At 45.1% G+C, this 20,419-nt stretch overlaps 1 protein-coding gene and 1 non-coding gene across 2 annotated transcripts in view; both read right to left on the bottom strand.

The window, feature by feature from the left end:
* The window catches only part of ELP2 (elongator acetyltransferase complex subunit 2), a 55,974-nt gene extending 36,179 nt beyond the window's left edge, over nucleotides 1-19,795 (bottom strand). Inside the window, exons 1-5 of the mRNA XM_056137925.1 lie at nucleotides 19,626-19,795; nucleotides 16,942-17,020; nucleotides 9,289-9,359; nucleotides 3,446-3,602; nucleotides 2,597-2,674 (exon numbers count right to left, since the gene is read on the bottom strand). Of these exons, the coding sequence (XP_055993900.1) occupies nucleotides 2,597-2,674; nucleotides 3,446-3,602; nucleotides 9,289-9,359; nucleotides 16,942-17,020; nucleotides 19,626-19,766 (526 nt within the window). The 5' untranslated portion in view covers nucleotides 19,767-19,795. The remainder of the gene's footprint in view (nucleotides 1-2,596; nucleotides 2,675-3,445; nucleotides 3,603-9,288; nucleotides 9,360-16,941; nucleotides 17,021-19,625) is intronic.
* LOC130045590 (small nucleolar RNA SNORA31) lies at nucleotides 17,120-17,249 on the bottom strand. Its single transcript, XR_008795574.1, has one exon. It is a non-coding gene; the product is annotated as a small nucleolar RNA SNORA31 (small nucleolar RNA).
* Nucleotides 19,796-20,419: the final 624 nt, after the last annotated feature.

Here is a 20,419-nt window from a genome sequence, read left to right as displayed (position 1 = left end):
GCCCCAGAAGCACAAGGACTTAATGCAGAACCCAGCAGCTTGGAGCAGAAAAGTGAAAGGACTATGCGTTAATCCAGGCCATCATGTCTGCCCGGAGGGGAAAGGGTGTTGGTCCCTTCTGCCCTCCTCCCTCTGGAAAGAAAGGTGGCGGCCACATGGGAGCCTTGTGGACAGCAGGTATGAGCCGGGGGTGTGGGGGCGACTAAAACCTCATGGGAAGGGGGGCGTTCCGGTCCGTCCTTCACGCCCTACCAAGGTCATCAGTTGCCCCCCGCGAGCGGCTATCCAGCACGGCCACAGTCCCAGAAGCACAGGGACTTAATGCAGAACCCGGCAGCTTGGAGCAGAAAAGTGAAAGGACTATGCGTTAATCCAGGCCATCATGTCTGTCCGGAGGGGAAAGGGTGTTGCCCCAGTTGCCTTCTCCTCTCTGGAAAGAAAGATGGCGGCCGCATGGGAGCCTTGTGGACAGCAGGTATGAGCCGGGGGAGTGGGGGGGCGACTAAAACCTCATGGGAAGGGGGCGTTTCGGTCCGCCCTTCACGCCCTACCGAGGCCACCAGTTGCCCCCCACTAGCGGCTCTCCAGCACGGCCACGACTCCAGAGCACAGAAACCAATTTCTTAACTATCTGACTTTCAGTATAAATACTTCCAGGGTCAATAAGTAAAATAGCAGAAATCCAAAACCAATATTTAATTCTTGAACCCAGCTGTAGAAATCAAATCACGTCACAATGCTTTTTCAGCATGTCTGATTTGGGGGGGGGGGGGGTAAACTCTAAATTATAGTGGTGAATCTTTTATTGAAACAATGAATCTAATCAAAGCAGATAGAGTGTTAACTAGAATTCATCTGCCCCACAGGGACTGGGAGGGGTGGGGGGTGGGGTTTTATTGGGGTTCTTCATGGTAAAAAAAAAAATATTGGTAAAGGGAAATGTGTTTGATATTTGCATGACTGAGACCTAAACCTGAAAGCTTTGTAACCTTTCCCAAGGTGATTCAATAAATAAAAAAAAATTAAAAAAAAAAAAAAAAAAAGAATGACTGAATAATAAAACGGAAGAGAGATTATCAGCACAGCACATGGTTATTGCTCAAACATTTAAGGGCATGTGTGTTGCTTTGAGAGCTACACATTTTGTTTGAGAATTCAACAGTGGAACAAAATTCATAAAACAATTCAGATATCAAAATCACAAAGCATGTAAATAAACATGTGGTTCAAAAGTGGGAAAGACACAATTATTAGCATCCACAAATCAAAGTAAAAATACTAAAAAATTCCAGTAGGCCTCAAGACAGATACAGATGAACTAAGTCTGTTATAAAACCAGAACGGAAGCAGTTGCCCAACTCAGGGATTCCTCACACAAAGTGAAGCATCACACGAATCTAGAGTTGCAATTTCTGTCAGAGGCCAAGAGACTAGTGGCTACTGGGCACACCTCTCTCTATCTTTTTCTTGTCTACCAAATCTGTCCTCCAGGTCACTTAGTGCAAAGGGACTGATCCTTAGTAGCTATCAACTTTGTAGAGGATAATCTGACAGGAAAAAGAGATTCTCACAGCAAGAAAATAATTTCTTTCTTTTCTAAGATTTTAAGCAGTCTTGGACAAAACACCATACAAGATGAAAAAGAGGCTAACATTTTGAGAGATTTTCACAGGTTTGCCTTCAATACTTCCACAGATTATCTCATCTTCTACAAAATTAGTGAATGCTCCCACATTAGGTGACTACATAGCAACATAATATTTGACAAATGAGAGTATCAATCTTGAACACATTTTAAGTCACAAAAATTTTCAACATCTACCAAAATTCCGAATATCTCCTTTAATTTTATATTCAACACTCAGAGGACAAAAATATTGAAAGACACAAACATTGAAAACAAAAGTATGTTATCTCTGTTTCATGAAAACATATGTATATACATTGCGTGAGTACATGTGTCACCCTGCATCTCCCTTCCTGAGACGTGTCCTTTCTTACTTTCATATCTAATGCTAGAACGTGTACTGGGGTTCCCTCTCCACCCTGGAGAAATCCAAGAAGTCCACGTTCTCTTTCTCTCCCCTCTCTCTCCTCTCTCCCTTCTCTCTCTCTCTCTCTCTCCTCTCCTCTCCCCCACCCCCCACATTCTCAAAACTTACAAATGTTATACTTAAAAAAAAAAAAGATATTTAGATGTAGATGGGTCAGAGTGATAGTACAAAGGATAGGACACTTGTCTTGGACATATCTGACTCAGGTTTGATCCCAGGCATCCCCTATAGTCCCCTAAGCACTGCTAGGAGTAAGCTCTGAGCATTGTTGGATATGGCCAAAAAATGGGGGTGTGGGGGAGGGTAGAAATATTTAGATACAGAGACCCAAAGGATTGAGGCGATAACTCGACAGGTGAGTGCACGAATTTTATGCAGAATTCCCAAGTACCTTCATTGCATCGTTGGTCCCTGAGCACCACTGAGAACAAAAACCCAAAACAAACAGATTAAGACCATTTCTTTTTGAGATTCTAGAGGTCACTATCTAGAGATATAAAAAACAGAGTGCGCATTTAATATTTACTTAGAAGAGTACTCACTTTCAGTCTCAGGCAAAAACGATAAAGAGAGAGCCAGAGTGACTCCTTCTCCAAAGTTCAAGGTCTGCAGACATGTAACTAAAAAATAATAAAAAATGAACAACTTAAGTGTATATTCATTTTCAGAGTATCATCATACTGTAGATGTCAGCTGGGAGAGAAATCAGCTCAGAATTGTTGTGATTTAAATTCACAATTGCCCATGTGTATTTAAACGGTAAATTGAAACAGTTGCAAAGAACAAAAATTTATGAAAGATTTGAGAAGGAACTGACATTAACAACCTGGTAAAGGGGCTGGAGAGATAGCAAGTGAGTTAGGTGCTTGCCATGCATGCAGTCAACCTGGGCCCAATCCCTGGTACCAAAACTAGTCCCCTGGAGAACCACCAAGAGCAATCCCTGAGCACAGAGCCAGGAGTAAGCCGTGCACATAGCCAAATGGGGTCCAAACCTTCCTCCCCCGCTAAAAAACACTAAAAACAAAACAACTCCCCAAAATCTGATTAAAAAGAAATTTTGAAAAGGTGAAAAAGAGGGGCTGGAGCAATAGCACAGCGGGTAGGGTGTTTGCCTAGCACACAGCCGACCTAGGTTCGATTCCCAGCATCCCATATGGTCCCCTGAGCACCACCAGGAGTAATTCCTGAGTGCATGAACCAGGAGTAACTCCTGTGCATCGCCGGGTGTGACCCAAAAAGCAAAAAAAAAAAAAAAAGTGAAACAGAAACACTTAGATTAGAATTATATTATTTTTAAATTGACTGAAAAAATTGTGAAAACTCTTCTAGTTATTGTTCATTTAAATACAGTTATTCCATTGTCTGGATTATACAGTCTCTCAGCTTACCTTCAGAACCCTTTTTAGACCACACTCTAACAGTAGAATCTGAAGCCGCAGAAACTATCAGTGTGTGTAAGGCAACATCTGATGCCTTCTTCTGGTATACAGCATGGACTGCATAAACAGGTCCTTCATGGCCTTGGAGACAGACAGTTTGTAAAAGCTAAGTCAGAAAAAATGAGAAAGACATGGTTAGAAAGGAATTCTCAACAAACTAATCACAAACTTTGTATGTACAGGACTCTCAGGTCTGTTCTCCTGCAACACATGGTCCTCACGAGTACCATGGAGAGTGGTCCCCAAGCACAAAGCTGGGAGTAACCCCTGAGCATAGCCGTGTATGTACCTCTCAATTTTTTTTTAAAAAAGGTATTACCAGTTTCACCTTTATTTAACCCCAGAATTAAAGATCTTGTTAAAATGCCTAATGAGGCGGCTGGAGCAATAGTACAGTGGGTAAGCTGCTTGCCTTGTACATGGCTGGCCCAAGTTCACTCCCGAGCACCACATATGGTCCAGTGTGCCCCACCAGGAGTGATCTCTGAATAGCCACTAGGTGTGGTGGCCTCCAAACCAAAGTATCAATAAGTATTTTTAAAATAAAATAAAATGCCTAACCCATGGAGTTGGAGTGATAGTACAGAGGATAGAGTGCTTGCCTTGCGCACAGTGGACCTGGGTTTGACTCCATAAGGTTCCCCTAAGCTTGCCAGTATTGATGCCTAAATACAGAGCCAGGTGTAAGTCCTGAGCATTGTTGGGTATGGCCTAAGTCCCACTGTCCCACCTCTACCCACTCCACCCCCCACCAAAAAAAAAAACCCTACCTACTCTAGAATAGGTTCTTTCAATTGAAGAGAATTTCAACTTTCAAGAAGTCTCTCTACTCATATGATCAACACAGAAGATATACATAACCCTTCGATACAGCAACCACAAGCCTAAGAATCTACTCTGAGGAGATAACAGCATTAATACAACAAATAATGAAAGCCAAATGCAGAACAGGAAAAAAGTGCCATCACTTTTTAAAGCAAACATTAAATAAATTACTATAGACATAAACTGTAGCCAATAAAAAGTTAAATAATTATTACTACAGAAACAATGAAATTCACATATTTTGAGACATAGGAGCTTTGTGGAATGTTCCGTATGTACTAGTCTGATGACTGCTCATAAACAGATTCAGCATACACAGTAGAACACTTACTACACATCACATGACTAGGTTTGGAACTAGGGATGTTGACACCTACTGAATCTAGACCAATAACTGATTAGTAATAATGGAATCTAGATAAATAATTAATTGGTAATGGAATCTAGACAAATAACTGACTGGCAATCGTGATGATATCTAGATAATTTTGTTTTTGCTTATACCAATCTTCCCCGTATAATTATTGATCTAACTCTTTCTTTCGTTTACTGTAACATATGCATCTGTCTAATGAAAAAACTCTGCAAGGAGAAAATGAAGAAACAAGTAAGTGGAGCTTTTATGGAGATTCTGAGTAAAAGGACAAATATACTGCCTGGTTTTCTCTTCAACTGAATTGTAAATTCCACAAAAATCTCATATTGATCTAACATTTGTCTCCCACTTACCACCTGCCCTTGTCCTGCATGTGCTGCACACCATTTGCCCCTATATAACCAATGCTGATGCTGATCCAGCGGTAGGGCGTTTGCCTTACAAGCGGCCAACATGGCCGACCCGAGTTTGAGTCCTTTGCCCCTCTCGGAGAGCCCGGCAAGCTACCGAGAGTATCTCACCCGCACGGCAGAGCCTGGCAAGCTCCCCGTGATGTATTCGATATGCCAAACACAGTAACAACAAAGTCTCCAATGGAGATGTTACTGGGCCCGCTCGAGCAAATCGATGAACAACGGGAGAACCGTGACCGTGACCGTGATCCTGAATAAAACTGTCTACAGTGCCATCAATCTGTAGTCCATCAGTCACAGACCATCAATTACAGACTACATCGGAATTGGCTCCATGTACCCAGGTCACCAGATACTGCTGAACAAATCAACTATATAATAGGAAAAATGGAAGAAAAATGGAAGAACTAGGACATCTCATTTACTTATTGAGATGATCTGCCTGCCATTAGGCAATATTCCATGTGGCATAATTTACGCTAATTTTAGTCATTGTCACTGTCCTCCCATTGTTCATCGATTTGCTCGAGTGGGCCCAGTAACGTCTCCATTGTGACAATTGTTACTGTGTTTGGCATATGGAATACATCATGGGTAGCTTACCAGGCTCTGCCGTGCAGGTGAAATACTCTCGGCAGCTTGCCGGGCTCTCCGAGGGGGGCGGAGGAATTGAACTCGGGTCAGCCATGTTGGCTGCGTGCAAGGCAAACGCCCTACCCGCTGTGCTATCACTCCAGCCCACGCTAATTTTAGTATAGCTCTTATTTATTTATTTGGCTTTTGGGTCATACCCGGTAATGCTTGGGGAGTAACTCCTGGCTCTGCACTCAGGAATTACTCCTAATGGTGGTTGGGGGACAATACAGGATGCCAGGGATCAAACCTGGGTTGGCTGCGTGCAAGGCAAAAGCCCTACGGGCCATACTATCATTCCAGCCCCGACTCGACTCAGACTTCTAAATGTGCAAGATTCTTGATTTTTTGGTGTGTTTTTTACTTGGGTCTGCGTTCATGGATCACTCCTGGTAGAGCTTGGGGAAGAATAACCATATGGGGTGCTGGGGATCAAACCCAGGTCTGCACTGTGCAAAGCAAGAGCCCTACCTGCTGCACTATTATTCTGGCCCCTAAATGTGTGAGATTCTAGCACTTTCTCTGATAAGTATCTTCTCTAACTTGTCTGATGACACAGAGCATCTTTTATATAACTCTTCAGTTGCTTTTAGTTTTTTTTTTTTGTTTTGGGGGCCACACTTGGCAGTGCTCAGGGCTTACTCCTGGCTCTGAACTCAGGGATCACTCCTGGTTGGTTCAAGGTACCATATGGGATGCCATTAAACCAAGTCAGCTATCTGCAAGACAAGCTCCTTATCTGCTGTTCTATCATTCTCCTAATGCCTCCTTGGTTGTTACCTCAACTAAGCAGAATTCTGCCACTTACCAGGTTACTAATCGGTGTACATTAGGTTCCTGTAATAACTCTCTTGAATCACTAACCTCTAAAAAACAAGAAGGGGCCGGAGTAATAGCACAGTGGTTAGGGCGTTTGCCTTGCACACGGCCAACCCAGGTTCGATTCCCAGCATTCCATATGGTCCCCCGGGTACCGCCAGGGGGTAATTCCTGAGTGTATGAGCCAGGAGTAACGCCTGTGCATCACCGGGTGTGACCCAAAAAAGCAATAAATAAATAAATAAATAAATAAATAAAAATAAAAAACAAGAAAACTCAGGTTGGGGCCAGAACAATAGTACAGTGCATGTGGCCGATCAGGTTCAATCTCTGGAATCCCATACCGTCCCTGAGCACTACCAGGAGTGATCCCTGAGAGCAGAGCCAGGAGTAACCCCTGAGCACCGTCACATGAGATACCAAAACAAAACAAAAAAAAATGGAAGAAAACTCAGGTAGAGTGAGATCTCATATATGTATTTATACATATATAACTAAAATCCAGAATGTCAACTTTATTAAGATTTTGTAGTTTGCCCCTTCTTTAAAAATCATCTATATTTTAATTTTTCAAGTATTCTTGTCTCCTAAAAGTTAAATCCATGGAAAACACTTCACATCTTTAAGAAGGGTTCTATTTCAATCACCAGAGAATCTGAAAAACTAAAATCCCTCAAGTTCACATTTATAAAAACATTCACTATTCAAAGAACCAAACCTCTCATTACACCAGCTTAGCACTATTTCCTTACCTCAAGGTGTGTTAAACACCTGTGTGTATGGAAATACATGTGGAAAGAAAACCTCTAAGCCCCTAAGATTATGATGTGCAGATCATTCCCTTAAATCCTCTTATTCCCTTCTTCCCTCTTTGATGCCTTTCATCCTCATTTTCTCTTCCTCCCTGTCGGATCCCTTTGTCACAGTTTTATGCTCTGCCATAGACTATTAAACACGCAGTCCTCCCTACTGACAGAAACTTTGGTGAGTACCCAGGAAATACTCCAGCAAATCTCACTAGTGTGGCTCAAAGCTCCAACCATCACATCTGCCTCTATCTCTGAGAACAAGTCTGGATGTCGAGTTACCGATTCCAGTGATAGGTTATAACTGAATTTCACTTCTCTCTTCCTACTTGTCTATTTTCACATCAGTGTTTGCTATGTTTTGCTTTTGGATTTCTGGATCACACTCAGTGGTGATCAGGGAACCACTCCTGGCTTTCATGATTAGGAGTGATCCCAGGCGGTGCTGGGATCGAACTGGGGTCTGCCTCAGGACAAGTGCCTTACCTCCTGCACTATCTCTCGGGTGCCTATTTTCATTTGCAAAAGCACCTTTATTCCAGGGTTATCCCATCCATTTTTGATTACTTACACCTCCTACTCACTAGATCCCTACTCCCTTAACAGTTAACTATTCAATGAGAAAAGCATTTACTTCCAGAAGTATACCCAGTATCTCTAACTTCACATTGTTTCCTATTCTAACTTGGCACAGCTGTCAGATTAATAATCTTCCTGTCATAGTCACACTCCTCTGCTTGGAAATCAACAACTTTTGGGGCTAAAGAGAAAGTAAAGTGGAGTAGGGGAGTTTGCCTTGCATGTGGCTGATCCAGATTCAATCCCTGGCATCCCATATGGTCCCCAGAACACCACCAAGAGTAATTCCTGAGTGAGGAGCTAGGGGTAACCCAGCTGTGGCCCAAAACAACAAAAACATATTAAAATTAGGGACCAGAGAGAGAGAGAATACAACAGGGGAGTAGGACATTTGCCTTACATGTGGTCAAACTGGATTCAATCCTGGCACCTCATATGGTCCCCCAAGCCCCACCAAGAGTGATCCCTGAGCACAGAGTCAGTAGTGAGCCATGAACACAGCCAGGTATGGTCTAAAAACAAACAAACAAACAAAAGAAAAGAAAAGAAAAGAAAAATTAGGACTGGGTAGGGGAGAGAGCTGAGCAGGCTAAGATCCGAGTTCAGTTCCCAGCACTGCCTGGCCCTCCCAGCATTACCAGGAGCTCTCGTGTCCTACAGTGCCACAGGGCTGAGCAGCACCACACTGAACATGAACCCCTCAGGGAGCACAGGCAGGGTCACTGCGAAAGGCCTGGAGATACTCCGTACACTGATTGAAAGCCTGCTCCCCACCTATATAAAAATAAGACTTAAGAGTATTCCAGAATAGAGTCTGGAAAGACAGCTCGAAGGGCGGAAAGACATGCTAGAGACCCTGGCTCAACCCTCAGCACCTCATGATTCCCAAACAATAAATACCTAGAGTAGCCCTAGCACTGCTGGGGGGCCCAAACCCTGCATCCCCAATCACCCACTTACTCCAAAATGGTAGAAAATTCACAAAAACTATCAGTGTATGAATAGAGAGCAAATATTAATGACAAGAGTATGGAAAATACAGCATCTGCTGATAAATAAGCATGAGGGAACTCTACTTTTGGGGGGGCCGTGGGGTGGGGTGCTTCAGGGTCACACCAAGTGGTGCTCAGGGTCTATTCCTGGCTCTGTGCTCATGAGTGAACCCTGGTGGTTCTCAGGGAAGGATATGCAGTACCAGGAATAGTGTCTCCATTACTTCCTGTACTATCTCTCTGGGCCTTGAGGGAATATAACATAGGAAGGAGTTGGCAGAAATTAAGAAAATAGTTGAAAATAAAAGACACGTGTCATTTTTTTATAACTATAAGCATATTTACCCACCTGATTATTCTCTATTTCCCAGTGAATTACTTGATTGTCAGATCCTCCAGAAACTAATTCAGTACAAGGAGCTGAAAAAAAATACATAAAAGTATTTTTGTTTTATAATTTTTCTCCAAATATCCTGACAAATTTCAAAGCTGTAGAAAACATATAAAAATATATGCTTTACCTAGATTCCCTATTAATATTTTGCCTACCTTGGTTAAGATTACTCTATATAGATACATACAAACACTTTTAATTTTCATGAACCATTTCAAAGTGGGCTGCAGGCAGTAAGACTTCTGATCCTAAAACCCTTCATTATATTGGTGCGGGGTGTGGCTCAGTGATAAAGCTCATGCCTTGCGTGCATGAGACAATGGGTTTGATCCCCAGGATAATAACATATCCTAAAAACTAGAATCTTTTCATATGTAACTACAATGACCACATTTTAAAAAATTATGGGGATGGGGGGCGTGGAGCAATAGTACAGCAGGGAGGGTATCTGCCTTGCACACGGCCGACCCAGGTTCAATCCCTGGCATCCCATATGGTCCCCCAAGCACCACCAGGAGTAATTCCTGAGTGCAGAGCCAGGAATAACCCCTGAGCATTGCTGGGTGTGACCCAAAAAGAAAACATAAAATAAAATAAAAATAAATGACAAAATTAGGGGGTAGCTGAAGTAGTTATAGGAATCAAGGTGCATATGTGACCTGGCCCAGGTGGGATTCCCAGCACTACATGGCCTACCAAACATAGCCAGGTGTGCCGTCATGGCCCCCTAAACATTACCAGGGTAAGCAGCCCTAGTGATTCTTAGCACCTAGCATCACTGAACCACCAGCTGGGTTGGCCAATTACAGATGGGAGAGACCCCAGGTCCCGTGAGTACGACTTGAGATGACCCAAAAAAACTCAAAATTTATGGGGCAATGGATTTAGCTCAGTAACAAAACTAATGCCGCCTTGGTGGTATAAAGCCCTGGGTTTGTCCCTCACCCCCATCCCACCCCTAGAACCACCAGGAGTGATTCCTGAGTGCAGCAGAGCCAGGAAGAAACCAAGAGCCACAACACAAAATTTAAAATTGAGGGGCTGGAGCAACAGCACAATGGGTAGGGCGTTTGCCTTGCACGCAGCTGACCCGGGTTCAATTCCCAGCATCCCATATGGTCCCCTGAGCACCACCAGGGGTAATTCCTGAGCACAGAGCCAGGAGTAACCCCTGTGCATCGCCGGGTGTGACCCAAAAAGAAAAAAACAGGGCATAAAATTGATATAGCATTTAAAATAAATAAATAATATTGATATAGCATCATTATGTAATACAATACAGTAAAACATCAAAGTAACAGCTTTTGGAACCTTTTTAAGAGTTTAGAATCTGGGGCTGGAGAGTACAGAGTAGGTAAGGTGCTTGCCTTGCCAGCAACTGGCCTGAGTTTGATCCCCAGCCCTGTCAGAAGTGATCCCTGAACAGAGCCAGGAGTAAGCCCTAAGCACCCCGAGTGTGGCCCAAAAGCAAAACAAACAAAAAATCAGAATCTAAGGGCCATATGTTGTGCATATGTTTTTCCTTTCAGTCCTTTTAGTCTCTTTTAACTTAGAATAGTACAGCAACTTCCTCATTTGGCTGATAATGGGAGTCAAGATCCATTTTTTTACAAATGCTCCTCAAACTGGATTTATCTACCTGTTTCCTCTAAGATTCAGGTTAAATGCTTTCAGGGTAAATGCTTTCAGCAGGATAATACAAGACATTATATTCAGCTACTGCCATCAACTATGTGACATTTTTGAGACTAGACAAATATTTTGGCTTGGATTTTCCACATGACTGCTCTTTCTCACCCACATGCTAGATATTTAGAGGAAGCACCTGAGGAATACTAAAGAACATTCTATTTGAGGGTGCTGGAGCAACAGGACAGCAGGTAGAGCATTTGCTTTGCACAAGGACAACCAGGGTTCGATCCCTGGCATCCCATATAGTTCCCTCCCCCTTTCCCTCCAACCCCATCCCCAGCACAGACAGGAGTGATTCCTAAGTGCAGAGCTAGGAGTAAACCCGAGCACTGCCAAGTGTGGCCCCCAAAGCGGAGAAGAGCAAAAAAAAAACCACACTTTTCACTTAAGATCAGGCTCCTAATATCATACCCCTGAGATGATATAAGATCGTCTTGCAGGTGGGTGCCCAAACTCTTCATGTTCACTGCCCTGAAGAAGCCTAAACTCTCCCCCAGGAAGGACTGTGTGGAGAACACAGTCCACAGACAGCAAGTGTCTGTTAAGAGCTATGACTGGCACGCTTCATGCCAGAGTGGCCAGCACCCTAGCCTGGGCAGTGTCACTTTATGGGACTCTATGTCCTAAATAAAACAATTTTACTTCAGGGACTAGAGCTATAGTACAGCATGTAGGACATCAGCACTGTATGCGATGGATCGGGTTCAATCTCTGGTGGCCCATATGGTCCTCTAAGCCCACCCCAGGAGTGATCCTTGAGTGAAGAAGAGCCATGAGTAAGCTCTGAGCCCCACCAGTTATGATCCCAAATCAACAACAAAATGAAACACTATTATAAAATAGGGAAGAAAGGATAGCTCCATGGACTGATGTGTGAGCTCTGTACACATGATGCCTGGGTTTGACTCCCAGAACTGTTCGCTCCCTCCCAACCCCTGCTGAGCAATCCCTAAGCACTAAACCACAAGCTGCCCCAAGCACTTTTTTTAGACCACAGGATGTGATTTAAAAAAAAAAAAAAAAAAAAGTCCTACTGGGAAAAAACAAAATCACCAAAGTGGAGAGCTTCAAAGAAGCAAGCTTCAAACGGTTTACTCAAATCTACTGAGTTAGCATAGATAATCTACAGAGGGACAGAAAATTCAACACTAAGGAGAGGGGCCTAAGTGATAATACAGCGGAGTGTGTGTTTGCGTTTGCCTTGCACGGTAGCTAACCCAGGTTTGATCCCTAGCATCCTTTTATGTCCCCCCCTAGCACCGCCAGGAGTAATTCTTGAGTGCCGAGTCAGGAGTAACCTCTAAGTATCACTGGATGTGACACAAACAGCAAAATAAATAAAATATTTTTAAAAAGTAAGAAAAACAAAGCAGGGGCTGGAGCAATAGCACAATGGGTAGGGCGTTTGCCTTGCACGCGGCCAACCTGGGTTCGATTCCTAGCATCCCATATGGTCCCCAGAGCACCGCCAGGGGTAAATTCCTGAGTGCAGAGCCAGGAGGAACCCCTGTGCAGAGCCAGGTGTGACCCTAAAAGCAAAAAAAAAAAAAAGAAGAGCAAAGCAGTACAGTAAAGGACAAGAGATTTCCTGCTTTCACCAACTATACAGTAACTTGCTATTTTTTCTTTGGTTTTTCTATCATTCTGCAAAGATTTCCGGTTCCTCTACAATTGTTACTTTCATAAGGATGCAAGAAGAGCTACTATGTTTACAGGGTCATTGTAGGAAGCCAGTTTATTTTGGATGGCAAACTCATCTATGCTGCATGGTTATAAATTCCTCAGTTACAGTCTCTGTGGCCATCTGTGTGAAGAACAATGCATCATTAAGTCTGCCCACCAGAAAACAAGAACAAACATTAAATTTTTACTCAGAACTTCAAGGTTCAGCAGTTAGGAAAAATGGAGTTATGAAATTTGCTTATAAATGAATGGACATGGAGAGTATCATGCTGAGTGAAATGAGTCAGAAGGAGAGGGACAGACAAAGAATGACTACACTCAAAAAAAAAAATACAACATAATATGAGACTAATACCCAAGGACAGTAGAAAAAAGGCCATGGAGGATTAGTCTATGGTTGGAAGACTACCTCAAGTGCCGGGGGAAAAGGCAATTTGGATGGAGAAGGGACCATGATAACAAAGATACTTGGAAATGATCACTGGATAAGAACTGTGTATTGAAAGTAGGTAAAGGAACAAACACAATAACTTCTTAGTGTCTGTGTTGAGACTATGAAACCCAGAAGGGAGCGGAGAAGGGGAAAGAGGGGACGAAGGGGCTGGAAAGGGAGGGGAGAGGAGAAAGGGCGGGGGGGGAGTGTCTGCCACAGAGTCAGGCTGGGGGAGGGGGTGTGTTGGAAGGGAAACTGAGGTACTGGTGGTGGGAAATGGACATTGTGGAGGGATTGGTGTTGGATCATTGTATGACTGAAACCGTGAGACTACGGCTAACATTAAGTCTCAACTAGGCCTCAGTTTGTTTCCCCAAAACAGAACCTGCAGTTTCTGGTAGACTCCCAGTTGAATAATTCGCCGAGATAAGAATTAGGCAATTGGGTGTGGCTGGTCATGAGGGGTCACTGCTGTACCCTACTTAGAAACTGTTGCTAACCGTTGCCTAATTGCTGACCATCATTGTAATAGGGCCAATGCTAAAACAGATCAGTATATATAAGTTGCCTCTTAACTCTGACCCCTATATAAACTGCTTGTGATTTGAAGTCGGAGTCCTTGTCAAGATTACACTGCGCTGGATGAAACTTGGACCCTAGCTCAAGCTAGCAATGGCTTGAGCTAGTAATAAAGTTCCTTTGCTTTTGCATTATTGTGTGTAGAACTGGTATCTCCACAACTGGGGATCTGAAACTCAGGCACAACAAAACCTGATCATGAACAGTTTTATAACTATGTATCTCATGGTGACTCAATTTAAAAAATAAAAAAATAATAAATTTTTTTGGAAAAAGTTCAAGACTTATGTCCTAATGCTGATGCCAGGTGAGTGTTATCTTGACCTAAATTTCTTCATACATCACAAACACAGCCATTTATTTAACTACATAAAGTGGAGAATTGTATCGGTAAGTTAATATAAAGCAATGTGTTAATAACCAGGCATCTGGGGTCAGAGCAGTAATATAGCAGGAAGGGTGTTTTCCTTACACACAGCCAACCAGGCACCCCATCTGGTAACCTAAACACCGCCAGGAGTGATCCCTGAGTGCTGAGCCAGGAGTCAGTCCTGAGCTCTGCCAGGTGTGAAAGCCCCCTCCCTACCTCCAATATAAGATGCTATTATGGGAGCCAAAGAGATAACACAGGAGGTAACATAGTTTTTATTTAAACTTGTTTAGAAAGATGTGAGGGGAGATAAAGAGAGGAGTGTGTGTGTTCAAGAGAGAACAGAAACTTCTCCAGGGTAGAAATAACCAAGAAAAGAAATGTAACAAGCAAGTGAGAGATAAGCATTCAAAGGAGAACATGGACTTGAAGAGCAAGCCTCACGCTTGTATTTTATTTTTTGGTTTCTGGGTCACACCCTGAGCTCTAAGCAGAGCTCAGAATTTACTCCTGGCTTTGCACTCAAGGATCACTCCTGGCAGGGCTCAGATGCTGAGGATCGTATCCAAGTTTGCATGCAAGGCACGCTGTACTTTCCCTCCAGCCCCAAGCCTCACACTTTAGTACTCATATTCCTCTACAGTTATTTTCAGAAGGCGGGCATACCTGGCAATGTGCAGGGCACCAGGTGGTGCCAGGAACAAATCAATGCTCACTCTGGCCCCTAATTTAAAACAACTTCTCCAAAACAAAAGGTTTTGTTTAGGTAAGTTCTACACCTGAGTGGTCAAAACCATTTTCAGAATAATACTAAGAAATTATTCCTGGGGGCTGGAGCAATAGCACAGCGGGTAGGGCGTTTGCCTTGCACACAGCCAACATGGCCGACCCTGATTTGATTCCCAGCATCCCATATGGTCCCCCGAGCACCGCCAGGAGTAATTCCTGAGTGCATGAGCCAGGAGTAACCCCTGAGCATCGCAGGGTGTGACCCAAAAAGAAAAAAAAAATTATTCCATTATTCCTGGTTTTTGTTCTCATTCCCTTGAAGTTTACAGTGGTGTTTTCCAGTAATTACACCACTAGTGATGTTGCAACAAATAGCAAAACAGAAATTTCCAACCACATTAAAAATTAACACTGACAAAGGAAATGGAGACCAGAACAGTCCACGAAATGGAAAAAAATTACTTACTCAACACCCATCTGATATGGGTTAATACCAAAGATATATAAGGCACTAGTAGAACTTTACAAGAAAAAAAAATCCAATCCCATCAAAAAATAGGGAGAAGAAATGAACAGAAACTTCCTCAAAGAAGAAATACAAATGGCCAAAGGGCACATAAAAAATGCTCTACATCACTTTCAGGGAGAAGCAAATCAAAACAACAATAAGATATCATCTCACACCACAGAGATTGGCACACATCAAAAGAGCAAAAACAAGTGCTGGCACGGAAATAAGGAGAAAGAACTCTCATTCAGTGTTGGTGGGTTGGAAGCTTGCACAAGAATTGGGGAAGGCAGTTAGGATATAGAGGGGACCACTATGACAGTGATAGTTGGAAATGATCACTCTGGACAAGAATTGAGTGCTGAAAGGAGGTAAAGGGATGTAAGTGGTAACTTTTCAGTACTGAATTGCTAACCATAACACCCAAAAGGAAAGGGAGCGGAGGGGGGAGTGTAAATCTGGGGGTGAGATAGTACCGTGGGTAACATGCTTGCCTTGCATACAGAGTAGCCAGGTTCAATCCCCAACCACATACAGTCCCGAAGGCCCTCCAAGAGTGACCCCTGAGCACAGAGACACGAGCAAGCCCTGAGCATGGCCGGGTGTAGCCCCCAAACAAACATAATTCAATTTTTTTAATTTTTTACTTTATGGCCCAAACCTAGCAGTGCCAGGAAATAAACCTGTGTCAGTAAGGCAAGCACCCTACCTGCTGGTACTCTCTCTCCAGCCCTAAATTTTTAACTTTGAAGGTAAAAAAAAAAAAATTGTAGGGGGGTGAGAGAAGTGGTTTGGGCCACAGCTAGCTATACTCAGGACTTACTCCTTGCAGTGTTGGAGAGACCATATGGGTACAGGGGAACAAACCTAGTCAGCCACATATAAGGCAAGTGCCTTATCTGCTACTATCTCTCCAGGCCTAAAGTAAAAATTTTAATGTTTATGTTTAATGATAATAAACTTCATTAACTGTTAACCAAAAACTGTAAAAGGGCAGGGGAAGGGAAAGGTGTGGATTAACAAGAGCCAGTTCTCATTTCTTAAATCTTTAACATCTGTAACAACTACTCCCTGCTGACTTTATTGCAATTGACCGATCCCCAGCATTCCATATGGTCCCCCAAGTCCGCCATGAATGATCCTTATGCACACAACCAGGAGTAACACCTGAGCACTGCCAAATGTGGTCCAAGTACAAAAATTAATACATAGAAAGCAATCTGTCCATGGCAGAAATAGACCCATAAACTGGTTCTCCAAATCCTAGCCTGGATCCCTCCTGCCAGGAAAGTGGCTCAGAGGCAGAGTGTATCCTTTGTATCTTGAGAGACTGAGCTGGATCCCAACAGCAGACACAAAGACATCCCTGTGCGAGGGAGAAGGGTTTCATCATTCAAGGGGCTTCTTCTACCCTCCCCCTACTCCCTGCTGTGTGACATTATCCAGGATTCAACTGAAGGGAAAGAACAGGTCAGATCAGTCATTTGTCATTACTATTTCCCCTCTTTTATCTCATCTGCTTAATATCAGATAAGCTAGTGCTAAATTAAGAGATGTGATAAAAGGAAAATCTTTTTATCCTAAAGACTAGGAACATGAAGTATTAATACTCACAACCATCCAGTTTACAAATCCACTGTACGCAATTGACTCGAGCAGTGTGGCCGTTGAGGTTGTTAATAACAACCCTTTTCTTAAAAAAGAAAACATCAGTTAGTAAATCAGAAGTTACCCCATAGAGGAAACAATAAGATAATAAAAATCAGATTCTAGAGTTTTGTTTTGTTTTTTCATATGTTCTTCCCTATTCAATCTGGCAGTCACAGAGACAGACAGAAAGCACTGGGATGATTTTGCTTTTGCATCCTAGTGCAAACCAAATGAACAATAGCAAATTGTTCAAGGTCTATCAGTGGATGCAGATTCCAGATCTTTTTATGTTAATTAAGAGATCAGTAAATCACGAAGCTGGAGAAATAGTACAGCGGGCTGGGTGCTTGCCTTACATGTGGCTGATAGGGAAATTTGATCCCTGGCATCCCATATGGTCCCCATAGCCACCAGGAATGATCCCTGAGCACTTAGTCAGGAGTAACCCCCAGCAACACAGGGTGTGGTCCCAAAACAAAAACAAAAAGATCAGTATTACATCAAACTTAATCACCTTCCTTACTTCATAAACTTTTCACAATGGCTTAAGTTATCCATTCACTTTATGCCTTCTTGCCACTTCACACTCCCAGGGCTCTATGCTCTCCTCACACCAAACTCAGAGGTCATATATGCCTAGTTTCTGCTCCCAGAGACTCTCCTGGTATTCTTCTTAGTAAGGCAGCCTATCCTAACACCCCAGGCTGGACTCCCACAGGCAATGCTCAGAGGTTACTACTAGTGGTGTTCGTAGACTACCATAGATTTAAGGATCTCTTTCTGCTATGCTGCAACAATTTGAGAGATTTGTTATCCAACAATAGATGAATTCGTGACCAATAGATATAAATCAATGGATGGCTCAGTGTGCTTGTTAGAGCTGATCAAGCAGTGGGTTCTCCCGCCTTAAACACTAAAGGTCCATCAGACCACAGCAACTAAGTTCTTTCCAGGACAGATCCCAAGGCCAAGTTCCCATTAGACCCTCAGTCTGCCATTTCCACCAGCACCACTCCACATCTGATTTTAACTTCAACCTACCACTACTTTTCTTAACTCTTGTAACTGCAGCGCCCTCCTCTTTATAGCCCTTTATTGCCAAAAGCACTGGCTTCATTATCTGCACTAGAACAATTAGAATTACAACAGAAAAATACAAAGAGGTAAATGTGCACGAACCAATATATTTCACATATGGGTATTGACGCTAGGAAAACAACTTAAAATATTTCATTGTCTCACTAAACCGAAGACTTATTGTTTTGAGGCCACATCCGGTGATGCTCAAGGCTCACTCCTACTGTGCTCAGAACCACCATACAGGTTGCTGGGAATACAACTCGTGTCCACCACGTACAAGGCTGACACCCAGACTGCTGTACTCTCTTTTCTAGCCCCCTCGACAAAAATTTCTTGGTAACTAAGAGTTTTAAAAGCCCAATCAGCAAGTATCAATTTCAAGGGCTTTTTGGGGTTTTTTTTTGGGGGGGGGGGGGCGGGGAGGAGGGAGGCTCACATCCTTCGATGCTCAGGGATTATTCCTGGCTCTACACTCAGGAATTACTCCTGACAGTGGGGAAACCTTATGAAATGCCAGTGATCAAACCTGAGTTGGTGGTGCAAGGCAAACGCCCTACCCACAACAACAGTATATGCTGCTTACATATTAAAATGCCCCCTAACATGTGTTATCATTAAATATGAAAGTGTGACGGAAGGCAAAGGCATAAATCCATTAAATAGCTGCAGAAATACGGGGTTTCTAACCAGCTAGTTCAGTCTCTGCCAAGTGGGCCACCCTCGGAGGGTGCACGGCAGTAACAAAACTAAACCAGAAGGTGGCAAGCAAGCTCCAGACATGAATAGGAACACAAACATTTCACATACAAATTTGAGTTATGCCAAGTCAAAACTGAGAATGCAAAGCAATGCTATAAAATGCATATAGATGTATATATACATAGCTACCCCTCTGCGCTGCATTTTCATTCTCAGCATTTTACTATTTTACTTTTTCTTTTTTTTCTTATACTAGCAGGCTCCTTTTCTGACGAGCATCACTAACTTTATTGTCTAGAAGCCGAGTGTGGGAACAGGGCCATAAAGGAACTCTGCAAAGGACTTGCGCAGTGCCTCGTCGAGAAAGAAAACAATCCACTGACGACATGAGCCCGCATCCTGCCCTACCAGGAGCGCCTGGGATCCTTCCAACCCTTGCACACACACACCCCTCCAACCCTCCTTCCCCCAACGGAACCATCAAAGGTGCCTCCCGCAGCCCTGGCCTCTTGGAACTTCAACACACACGAACAAGTTTATTAGGCATCGCGACGTCAAAGGCATTGACGTGAGCACACCGTGTGTCCGACGAGCGGAGGAATGCAACCACCGGAAGCGCCCGTCTGACGAACCCGCACGTTTGGCCGCTTTCCCGGGGTCGAGGGCCTCCGGATGGGCGTCAAGCGCAGGCCGCGGGGCCCGGGGGGGACCCCCCCCCAGACCACAGACGAGGGCCGCCAAGCTGGCGGGCTGACTGAGGCCCACAGCCCGGCCTCCTCCGTCGGGGGGCCGCATCCTATGCGCCTGCCCCGACCCCGGCGCGCGCGACGGCGGCGCCCCCCGCCCCCGGGGCGGCCGGCCGCGCTTACTTGAGGGTCGTAGAGCACCACGGAACAGGACGTGCCGAAGGCCAGCAGGCCCGCGGGCCCCGAGCTCCAGCTCAGCGCCCCTCGCACCCGGTTCGGGCAGCAGAACACGTGCGCCGTCTGCAGCAGCGCGGGGGCCACCATGCTGTCGGCGGGCTCGGCCGAGGCGCCCACGGCCCGGGCGCGCACTTCCGCCCGCCGAGCGGAACTCCGGCCGCGGCCGCCGCGCCTCCCCTCCCCGCCCCTCCCCTCCCGCCCGCGTTCCGGGCGCCGCCGGGGGCGGGGCGCGGCGGAGGCGGCGCCGCCCCCTCAGCGGTCCACGGCGCTCGGACACCGCCTCCGCCTCCGCCTCCTCCTTCTCCTCCTCCTCCCGCGCCGCTGCTGGCCCGGGGGTCCGCACACGGGGCTCGGCCTCCGCCTCCGGAGCCACGTCCCCACCCGAGGGGCTCGACACCCCTCCACGGAAACTCCGGGAGCCGGCGCCGCTGCCACGTCAGGCGTCTCCCTTTGTCTCTCACGGCCGAACTTCCCTGCTGGCTGAGGGGAGGCGGCGCCGAGGGACCCGAGGACCACCGAGCCCTCCCGAGCTGGTTCTCGGCGTTCCCGGCCCGAGCGGCTCGCGCGGAGCCTGCAACCCCCTCTCCCACCCACACACCCTGCCGCCCCTTCACCGTCCCTCCCGCCCCTCCCGCGGCGCCGAGGCCTGAAGCGGCGGACACGCTGCCCCGGCGGCGGCGGCGGCTGCGGCGAGGCGGGCTCGGAGCCACAGTGCGCATGCCCGGCCGGCATGGCCGGCG

This window comes from Sorex fumeus, unplaced genomic scaffold (genome assembly GCF_029834395.1).
Source record: "Sorex fumeus unplaced genomic scaffold, SorFum_2.1 ptg000128l, whole genome shotgun sequence".
NCBI lineage: Eukaryota > Metazoa > Chordata > Mammalia > Eulipotyphla > Soricidae > Sorex > Sorex fumeus.
This window is presented reverse-complemented; position numbering and strand designations above follow the sequence as displayed.